The following is an 11,497-nucleotide window of genomic DNA, read 5'->3' as shown; positions in this document are numbered from 1 at the left end:
GAAGAGGTGATTGGTGTTAACCAGCATGGCTTCACCAAGGGCAAATCATGCCTGATGACACAGAGTTACAGCATCGGCGGATAAGGGAAGATCAACTTACATAGTACTGTGGACTTGTTTTCCCTTGTAAAGAATAGAGCAAAACTATTATAAAGGGCAGAAAGAATGACAAGGGCTACAAAGTAGTCCCACACAAGGAGCGATTTTAAGTAATTTTTTAACTTCTGGAAAAGAAACAGCAAAAAATATAGATGTTTAAGTCTATACAAAATCACACCCAAGATTTCAAGCAGGAAACAACTATGCAACACTATTCAGAAAACACACTAGAAAGTGGCAAATTAAAGTGATTAGGCAGAAGCTATGAAAGAAACGTACATTTACATGTGCTATATAGTGAAATACTAGAACTGGCAGAAGATGCTGCAGGATCCCCTGGAAATCAGTGAAAGAATTAGCCTTATTCAAAGATGCACATAGTGCCTCTGGCTCAGGAAGTCATTAAGCACTAGTCTGGTAAAAACTAGGATTGAACTCAGTATTACTCACCACTGTGTCTCTGGCCTGAAGAGACACAGTCTCTCTGGTCTGCTGCAGTGCAGCATTTCTTCTGAGCATGCATCTGTTAAGATGCACATATTCACCTAGTAATGGTAAAAATAACATGTATTTTTAACAGGTTATTCTATCAAATAAATGCCTATTAATGTTTCTGGAAATGAAAACAGAAAAGCACACCACAAAATCATAACTGCAGCTAAGACTTCAGCTCAAGTCCTAATCTCACCCTATTTTGCCCCACCTCAAAAAACAAAACAAAACAAAAAAAGAGGACAATGTTTTTAGCAGCCAGTACAAAATAACAAAGAATTAGAGATATTTAAGCTGGCATTTTCTAATCAGCATTTATGAGATCAAAAGTTTTATTTTTCATGTTTTCACATTTATTCTTTTCATGTATTTCCATTTATTAAAAATGTACTTAACAAGCTTTTAAACTTGAAAATAATATCTCAAAAGTTATGGGTTACTAAAATTTATGCTATTAAATCCATAATGTAGCAAGGAAAGTGTTACTCTAGATAAATTATGTAAGTTTGTACAATTAAACCATTATGAAGTACAGATAATTTCTAATAGTTTATAGAGAGCTATCAAAGAAGCATAACAATTACCAGCAACGTTCTTTTTAGAAAGCATTCTTTAAAATGAATTTCTCCTGGAATTAACACACACTGCCAAAATGCATAAATCGTTTTGAGAATAGAAATGCTTTGAACAAAAGACCACCACAGTTTAAACAATAATGCCACCAAAGCATTTCTAGCTGTGGTACAGCAAGATAGAAACCCCCTTTTTTCCCCCTCTGCAATGAATTCATTTTTCATGCGAATGTTGTCGACTGAAAATGTTTATATTACATGAGAGCCTGCAGAAATAAATTCTGTCAAATACAGAAAAAATTCTAAAATGTGACATTTTTCTTAGAAAAATGTTGTGACAAGATTCAGGTGAAACTGATCTATTTCCTTAGGAATTGTTCTGTTTTCTGTTATAAAACAGCTCAAATATTTTCTGTTTATACAAGATGTATTATGATTTACACATGAAATGTGTAATTTCTCATATCCCCTGCAATGGTGTTCTTTTTACAAAGCTTAAAAAAAAAAAATTATCACCTCTGTCGTTCTTACTGACCATTTCCAGACTACTTCCAATTTCAGGCTCAATGCCTTCAAATATTTTCCTTACTTACTAACAGAGATTCAGTATTAACCAGATGATTTTGATTCATTATTCATACACAAATGTTGAGCTAGTTGCTTCAAATGACTCCTGATAAGACAAGTTGTACTATGAACTACTGCAGCAACTGGATTTTTCTGGGTAAATTTTGCTTCTAATAACATTAATGCTTCAAGCCATGTAATTCAAAACCATCTACAAAGATTTGAAACACCTCTCTTTGATTTCTTTTTTTTTTTTAATACACTGGGAAACATGTTCCTTAAACACTTCTTTTGTAGGGCTAGAGTTGAAGTCCATGACTTCAAAATCAAAGTCATAGATGGAAAAACCCCGACAAAACAAACCACCCGTTTTTTACCCTAAGATGCCAAGCGGTAACTAGCTCAGGATGTTACAATATTAAAAAACACTGTGAAAAGTAACAGAACAAGTTGACACACTTTCAAATGTGACATTTAAAACTGCTTCCAAAATTTGTAACTCCTGAAGACAAAAAAAGCCAAAACATATATCAACCTGAAATATTTGGTCATACTTGTTTCATGTTCGTGAAGCTGAAAGAATATACAGCTACAGAATGCCTGAAGCACTTGTGCTGAGTGAGAACTTTTGTAAGCCTTCTCAGGTGACATTTACATTGCAATCTGAAATTTTAACATTTATCACTCCAGCCTCAGTAACTGACTTCCAATTAACAAAGTTGAAAAACAATGCATTTTAGACTAGAAAGTTGCAATTACAAATATTCGTAAACCAAGTGACAGAAACACCCATTTTGCTGAGATCATAATGGTTTTATTCACAAAATAAACAGCTTCATTTCTCTGAAGGAAGAATTTAACAGAAAAACTCAAGGCAGCAGTTATAAAAAAAAAAAGGGTACTGAAAATCTGAAAAAGTCTGATAAAATTTACAAATGCAAACTATCACTTTGTACAAAATAGTTTTTTTAAAAGAAAGTTCAGCAACAGATTTCAAAGCTCAGAAATGCACACTTATGTCGCACTCTGGTCAGGTACTATTTTCGTCTGTGTGGGGAATTCTCCCTTCGCCTGTCCTCGTTCTTTCTGGATTCCCTGTAGTGCTCGGAGTGGCGGCTGTACTTCTCTTGGTGCTTCCCGGAACCATTTCTGTACCGGTTGTCTTTTTCCTCCTCTCTTGGACTGGAGTTATGGGCTCTCTCTCTGGATTTGGACCTCTCTCTTTTTCTGCTGCGATGTCCATTATCTTTGCTCCACTGTCTGTAATTTTCATCGTCAGACAAAGAAGCTCTTCTCTCTGCGTTCTTCGATTTTGAATTACTGTGCTTATTCTCTAGATCCTTACTTCTTTCATGGTGTCTATCTTTTCCACTGTGGTAACCATCTCTGCCATTGGACTCATCTCTGTGATACTTTGATATATCATCTCTCCTGTGTGATTCTTTCAATTTTTGATGATTTCTTTCTGATTTGCTCTCAGTATCACTTCTTTCCTCTTGCTGCCTCCTTCCCATTTTCTTTTCAAGGGATTTCCTTTTCCTTTCTTGTTTTTTCCTGGAAACTTTATCAGATTCTCTATTTTTCTTTTGCACTCTCTTTCTTTTGGCTTTAGGAACATCTGAAATCATAACAAATTATAGGAATAAGGTTCAATGCTCATTTATTAAACTTGTTAACATACATAGAAAGTTCTAGATTTATTTATTTGTCAGAAAACCTTCTTCATGGGATGTACCTGGACAAAGGATTCAAAATAATGAGTGTGATTTTACTGCTCCTCCCCACCCATAACCAACAGTCTCATGAAATGGGGGAAAATTCACCCACAATTTAATTGAGCAGGTACTGATAATTTTTGAATGCCTGTCTGTATTACAGGCTTTTTGTTTTTCATCAGTTCTTCATAGAAGTGTGGACTACCAAGACCATGACTATTCTCCATTTTCCTCCATGCTTTCAGTATTTCTCAGTAACTACGCTATTACTAACACAAGAACCATATTATAACAAAAAGCAAGGTCACAGCGCACCACCACAAAACCTTAAAAGCACACAAATAAGAAATTAGAGAATGGCCTTCTGCATTTCATCCATTTACAGTGCTTAACACACATCAAAAATATGATGCAGCTCAAACCAAAATAAAACTTCTTCCTCGACTTACAAAAAACCTCAAGAAATCTGGACTTGAATGCAAAATATTACTAAGCAATCATATCACTGTTACAATAGAGTAACTCACTAAATGAGAATCTGACATAAAATTTGCAAACCTGTCAACCCAAGAACTTTTTGGGTATGTAAGATATACTTCTGTAATGGAAAATGGGGACTTCTCTTCCCCAGTTAATTACTCAAGAACAAACACCTCAAATTTGTACAGATCTGGCTGCCACTGACAAGTATCCATCACACGTTTTTTATCCACTAGCTATCTGCCAGCGATGCCTGACTTTTGCTAAACCTCTACCCATCATCATCCTCTTGTTGAATTGATACAAAAACCCCAGGCACAGGCTGCAATGACATACATTAAAGCACTCTGACAAATAGCTGGTTTCAGAAATACCACTTTTTCCCAGACTATCCACTCTCTTAAAATAATTTACTTTCCAAATTACTTCCTGGAAAAGCTTATCGGTCAGTGGAGACTAAACACAGCAGATGGGGAAAAATCTCCATCACTATCCTATGAGAAATGAGAGGCATACTGAAAGGGACTGAAACAGCGGTAGTGCAGCAGTGTAACAATGGTCCTCTGGCTCCTTTTCAGGAGAAACAGTGACAGCTTTGTCAACAACTTAAGATTAAAGCTAACTTCTTATTTCTAAATACCCAGCAGTGCTCATCTCAGTGGAACAGGCTCTTCTGTTCGCTCTCACACAGCAGTATTTATTGTCAAGAAACATCTGGAACAACCATTAATTCACCTTACTGTACAAACTATAGTATCATATCAACTAACTCTTTCTAATCACCTTTTGAAAAATACCATAGCCAGAAACTGATTTAGTAGTACATCAAATATCCAAATTCTACAGCAGTTGGCTAGCATCATGTCAGAACTAAGGCTTCCTGGCATTCTGGTAAAACATAATGATGCACCAATTCAGATACTTCCAGTGCACTAAGTTCTTTTAAAGTGTTTTCCCTATTATTTAACATCCACCAGAATGCAGAAGATGAACTCAGAAAGTAAGTACAAAGGAACAAGCTGATTTGATAACAGACCACTCCAGAGAAGTGCTGAGTTCAGTTAGCTGGTGAAGTTCCACACATGAACTGTCGGTGAAACAGTAATCTCTAATTCAGGTCTGTACTCAATTTCTACTCAACAGGTTTTCTCTCTCTCTCATACCCTGCACTGCTAAAAACATTCAAGTATTTTTCTGAAAAACGCTTTCCAACTCTACCAAGTTATTTTAAAGACTTCAAAAGTTGCAAATGAAGGAAGACTTGGAGCTCTACCAAATAATGGCCCTCAACCAAGTAAAGAATACAGTTCTTTGCAATTAATGTTCTGACCAGACCCAGGAAAATAGTGAAACCAGGCTGCAAAGATATCAAAATGCAAATTTTAATCAATATCTTCCTGAATAAAGAAAGGACAAGCAGTAAAGGGAAGGTCCTAAATTTACTGAAATAAAGTGTTCATGCTAGCAGACTGCAGGCTCAGTTGGTTTGTCACTAAGGACTTCCCTCTCTGGTTCCTATCAAGCAGCTCAGCAGAGCTGCAGCTGTCTATGCAGGGGCCATCTGGCTCTATGCTGAACCAGTAATGCCTTCTCTGACCCTGTTTAACTGTGCCCTCCTCGACTGCTTTGTTGTCACTAATGCGATTAATGCAATGACACACAGATCAGACTTTGCACAGTCTGCAAAGGAGAACAAAAAGATATTTCCAAAGCATAAAAATTTCTTACTGCTTTTATTAATCAATATTTTCATTTCAACAGCATATAATAAATCAAATTAACTTTGAGTCAGCAAGCTTCTGTATTATAGAAAGTCATGCTGTGTTATCATCTGCTCATGTTACATACAATGGGGGAGACTGCACGCATCAACTTGTACTTGCGTGCACTTTACAGATTAAGCCATGCTTGCAACACTTGATGTGATTTCTCTACAGACAAGAACCACCACACAAAGTCTTCCTGAGGAAGTGGAATTAGAAATGGCTATTTAGAAAGAATAAAATTTAAACACGTTGCCAGAATGTAATTTCTGACCCATGAAGCAGCACATATTTACAGAGAAGGACACAAGTAATATCAACCTCACTCAATCAAGCCAAGCAAAAAAAAGCTTGCAGACATTACTCTCTACAGTTCACTGGTAAGCATCTCATAGAGATTATTAATACAGTATGACTCTAATCCCTCCATCCTCCACTAAAGTGAAACATAGTACTGTGCAACAGGTATTGTGTGAAAAAAACAAAACAAAACGAGAACAAAGTAGCCTATAACTATATATATACACCTACACACTTAAGACTACAAATGGAACTCAGGTTTTCTAAATCATGAAATCAATTTCCATAGGCAATGTTTAATATTTTAAACTCTAACTTTACTTTCAAAAAAAAGTTATTAGTTCCTTAAAGCAGAGCAACCAATATAGTCTGTAGATGCTTTTGCCTCAAAACAAGTAAATATTTCTATATATATAAAAATAAATGGATGTATAGAATAACAGAGAAGCATACAGTTACATCTAGTGCTTAAGTACCTGAGTCGCTGCTGCTGTCACTGCTAGATGAGGAGTCACTGCTGCTGGATGACTCTGAGCTACTACTACTGCTGCTATCAGAATCAGAATCTGATGAAGAGTCTGAGTCTGAAGATGAAGAGGAATCTGATGACTCGACATCTTGTTTCTGTGTCATTATCATCTTTGGTGCATTTTTAAGATGCTCCCGTAATTCATCCCTAATTAACAACAAACAAAAGAAAATTCAATTTTTAATTTTTTTTTAAGAGGGAGAGAAGGAAATTAAAATAAATATCAAATCAGAAATGTGTTCCTCACGTTAGTCCTCCAAGGCCAATAGATGTGAAGAAATTGATGGCAAAGCGAGTGTTTCTTGGGTTATCTCGAGGCAATAATCCCTCAAAGAAAGGCTGCAGTGTTCTGATAGAAAAAAAAATATCTCAATTAAAGACCATGCCATCTTAGCACTAATTTGTATTGATATTAATAGACTGGAAAAGAAACTGTATGGATCTCCACAGGACAGCAGAGGTTTTCTCTTTATACATTTTTCAATACGTTAATTGTTTTTATCTGATATGTGTGATCAAAATGCTATTTAAAAAATGGCTATTTTATAAAACCAAACCTTCTCATACATGGAAGAATTCCACACATACTGTCAAATTATGACAACAGAAAGCCTGATTCTGTGAAACCCTGAAGAGACCTGTGAGATCACAATATCCTGTGCCAGCAAAGAATAATATTTATTGACCAAGAGGTTCCATGGTCTAGGTATCTATGCTGAAATCCCATCAAACAGGACTCAATATGTGTAGCTTCAAATATAAGTTTACAGGAGCTAGAGCATCTACTAAGTTCTTCATCACACAGAGAATCCCATCTTACAGGAGAATAGCTCAAGCAACTCAAAGGAATATTGCCAGAATGCAATACATTAAATCTTGTACAGGCTTTAAAAATAGTGTCATTTACACTGTACTTAAAGATAAACAACCAATCCTGGAACCACTGTTACAAATAGTTATGTGCTTTTTTGGTCAGAGAAAGAAGCTATAGTACTATTTATTACACAGCTGTAGAGCTGACAATTCATAAAAATAGACTTGCACTCGGAACACTCTTACACAAGTTGAGTACCATTAGGAAAAAAAAATAAGATACATGTTGCAAAGTCATGCAGATACCGGACCCAAAATTTAAAGTAACGCTTAATGGGACTCTGCAATGACTATCTCTATACATGAACTTATTCCTGAAGTACTGCAGCTACAAAAATGCAGTTTTATTTGAACTGGAAAACAAGAGTTCTTATCTGTACTTCCTCAGATAAAGAAGCTAATTAAATTTATAATTCAGGAAATAAAATTCCAACTTACTCATCTTTTAACCTTGCATTAAGATTAGGAAGTCCCATATATTCACTGAGCTCCTGAAAGAATATTTTGACAAAGATTCTGCTGGACGACGTTGTAGTTTCTTCACTCAGTATTATACATTCGAGGACCTGAAAATAATTAGAAAACTAAGAGTGTTTCCTAATTGTTTAAGTTTAAGCATACATTCTTTCATTTATCTTAAAGGTTTTTGCCCTTCTGAAATAACTAATAGAGAGTGGTATTTTTTTAATGCCCCTCACCCCCCCCCTCCCCCCTGCCCCCTGCCCCCACTTCAAAAACATAAACCACTTAATTGCTGGTCAAGGCTCTCTTTCTCAAAAAATCCTTTTCTACTGTGAAGAGAGTTTCAGATCACAGTTACACTAGTAATTGTTTTAAGATTTGTATCAGTCAGGAAAGCTCCCTATTAGAAAATCAGGTGGATTTCTGAGAAGTTAAAAGATTTGGGACTTCAGTCCTAAAGAGGTTTAATGTTTGGACTGACTTGTGTGTCCCTGAAGAATGAGATTAGGCTGTGAAACAAGAATAAAACAGTATGAAAAATTACTTTAATATTTCTTCATTTGTAATGTTACATTATTGCATCTCAGAAAACAAGGCTGCTTTTATTTGTTTGGCACTTAAATCACAAAACGGCAGCATTTTAAAATTTCTTATAATTCTACGAAACGTAAGATACACAATTTTAAAAGTTTTCTCTGGGCTTGATTTTTTAGAGATAGTTCTGCTGTCAACATTGCTGATTAGGAGCTCAAAATTCTCAAAAAGGAAGTACATTTTAATCAACCAGTTCCATCTGTGTTCCACAAAATAACAAATCAGCTACATAAAAATGGGGGAAGGTAGGATAATGATGCACAAGAGAGATGGAGTAACAGAGTTCAATGTCTGAGAAGATACTTAAACCAGGTTGACGTAAATACAGGCAGTTCCAAATTAAAGAATAAATACCAAAGCTAATGTATTTATTATGTATTATTTCTGAACACTGGAGATTAATTAATGAAAAAGTGTAGGACCATAGTCTTTTTCACTTACGCTCCAGGGAATTGAATCCGTGTACAGTAGATGAGCAAACATCTTGGCAACATTCCTCAGTTTGTTTGTTTCCAAACGATGAATGGTATCATATTGTTCTTTGAAAATAGCTTCAAAGGATTCCATATATTCTTTTTTTAACATGCAGAAACGCTGAGAAATTGCACAATTTGAAAAACACAGATTAAACATATTAAACATGAAAAAAACTTACTTCTAAGTGACCTAATGGTTCAAATATTTACCACAAGATTTTCCTTTTGAAAAAAACCCTTGGAGAAGATGAAAATACCCTCAAATGGATACATTTTTTTAAGCAGTTTGTCAGAACAAGAAACTCATCTGCATTGCAAAGCATAATTATCAGTTTTGAACTAGAGCAAATTAACCAGCAATTTCTTGTACTTCCACAGACACAGTATTTTCACCTGATGCAACCCCATCAGACAATTTTTTTTTTCATGGCATCACTGAATGGCTATTTAAAGCGAGATAGGCAGCACACAGTACAGAAGTAAGACACTTTGGACATAAATATTCCAAAAGAACATGGAAATTAACATTAATATTCTATTGAATGTGTAGATTCATATAGCTAGTGCTTTGTAACTGACTGTCACCAGAAGCATTTAAGCATAACATGCTCCCTGGTGAAGACAACTGATTTATCTTAACCACTCAGATCTGTCAATACCATAGATAGGGAATTTTTAAGTGCAACTAAATTAGCAATTATTTGCACAAAACCAGAGAGCTAGCTGTTAAAAGATATAGAAGAAGCCACCCACAACCTTGGGACAGTAAGTATTCATTCATGTGCTCTAAATAAAACCTACTAAGCAGCTTTGAATGAAGTGATAAAAGACAAGAGTTTCCAAAATTAACCCTCAGCACTACTGAAAGGCTATCTTCTGGTAACTAACGTTTTTACCTCTTTTTAGTACCATCCTTTGGCAGTGTTTTATTGTCCTACCATAATGAACAGAGTGGGGCAAAAATAGTAATGATATAAAGTGAAAAATGTGCTCTCTCATTCTGCATTTACTATGTTTATTACAATCAAAATGTTAATTCAATCCATTAACCAACCAACTAATATAACCATGTTCATAGTGGTAAAAAGACTGTTAGTTTAAGTTTGACATAAAAAAGAGAGCAAACTAATGAAAATGGTCTATCACAGCATCATAGAATGGTTTAGGATGGAAGGGACCCTGAGGAACATCTAGTTCCAACCCTTCTGCCATGGGCAGGTGTGGAGTGTCTACAACTTCTCTAAGCAACCTGTTCCAGTGCTTCACCACTCTCATGATGACGAATTTCTTCCTAATGCCTAATTTAAATCTAGCTTCTTCCTGTTTGAAGTCATTGCCCCTCATCCTGTCACTACATGCCTTTGTAAAAAGTCCTTCTCCAGCTGTCCTGTAGCCCCCCTTCAAATACTGGAAAGCTGCTATAAGCTGCTTCAACCTTCTCCAGGCTGAGAAACACCAACTCTCTCCAGAAGAGGTGCTCCATCCCTCTGATAATTCTCATGGCCCTCCTCTGGACCCACTAATAGTCACATGTCCTTCTTGTGTTAGGGGTTCCAGAGCTGGACAGAGTACTTTATGTGCAGTCCTGGAATGTAAAATCTGAAAAGCAGTTCATAAAATATAAAAACTGAAAAGAGAACTCACCCCAGCCAGTAAGCCAAAGAATTTCTCGTATGTTCTTTGCTGAGCACAGCAGTCAAGTATCATATTGCAGAGTTCTTTCTAGTTTAAGAGAAAAAAAAAAGTCTAGATAAATTCAATGTAGCATCAAAAAAATAAGGACTAAAATACTAAAGAAAGCCTTACATTGACATAAGCTTTGGAACAAGAGCATTTACATAAAACTTTATAGGCAACATCAATAGCTTTCTGAATTTCTCATCTTTTAGACATTATCTGGAATATGAGTATAAACTTCAGCTATTTAAACTTCCTCTTCTGCCTAGCCTAAAATTTATGAGTTGACAGACTGCAACTCGAAGCAAGGAGAATTCGAAAACAATTTACAAACTGAATTCTTCACCATAGTACAAAAAGGGGGTGAGAGATAAAAAGGGCAGGTTGATGGCTTTTTTGTGGGGAGGGTTTGGGTCTTGTTTAAATAGCACCAACCTCTGTATTTGTAGAAAATTAAGATTCTTCACAACTCCCAAAAGTCAAAATGGCTTACAGAACAGCCCGTCTTGAAGCTCAAATACAACGCTCATACTTAGCAGTGCATTTCCAAAATAAAAAAATCTGCATGTTTTCATCCATCATTCAGCTGTAATTCTTACAATGAGTTCTGCTTACCGTAAGTGAACAGAAGGCAGTGCTTCACTGCAACTTCATCACTGGAACACCAGAGAGGGCAAAGGGTTACGTTCAGAAAGACTAAACTCAGTCCTGGGAGGCTGACGTGTCTAGACTTCCTCTAACCAAAATTAAAAGAACTTCTCTGAAGAAGCTGGTTTAGGCTCATGTTCTCCATGACTCTCTAAAAGAGCATCTCGTCCTTGGCTAGGAAGGAGGAAGCCTATATAGATTAGCCTCCCAAAACTTCTGTGCATCCTCTACTATCAATAGCCAACTCTAA

At 36.0% G+C, this 11,497-nt stretch overlaps 1 protein-coding gene across 1 annotated transcript in view; it reads right to left on the bottom strand.

Moving 5' to 3' along the window:
* Nucleotides 1–270: 270 nt before the first annotated feature.
* Nucleotides 271–11,497, bottom strand: part of CWC22 (CWC22 spliceosome associated protein homolog) — a 32,217-nt gene continuing 20,990 nt past the window's right edge. The window contains exons 15-20 of the mRNA XM_068138442.1: nucleotides 10,567–10,644; nucleotides 8,888–9,040; nucleotides 7,829–7,956; nucleotides 6,765–6,866; nucleotides 6,465–6,664; nucleotides 271–3,348 (exon numbers count right to left, since the gene is read on the bottom strand). Of these exons, the coding sequence (XP_067994543.1) occupies nucleotides 2,768–3,348; nucleotides 6,465–6,664; nucleotides 6,765–6,866; nucleotides 7,829–7,956; nucleotides 8,888–9,040; nucleotides 10,567–10,644 (1,242 nt within the window). The 3' untranslated portion in view covers nucleotides 271–2,767. The remainder of the gene's footprint in view (nucleotides 3,349–6,464; nucleotides 6,665–6,764; nucleotides 6,867–7,828; nucleotides 7,957–8,887; nucleotides 9,041–10,566; nucleotides 10,645–11,497) is intronic.

The sequence above is a fragment of the Melanerpes formicivorus genome, unplaced genomic scaffold, assembly GCF_026170545.1.
Source record: "Melanerpes formicivorus ecotype bairdi unplaced genomic scaffold, bMelFor1.0.p_v2 SCAF_5, whole genome shotgun sequence".
Taxonomy (NCBI): Eukaryota; Metazoa; Chordata; class Aves; order Piciformes; family Picidae; genus Melanerpes; species Melanerpes formicivorus.
The sequence above is the reverse complement of the archived record's forward strand: the minus strand, read 5'-3'. Positions and strand labels throughout refer to the sequence as shown.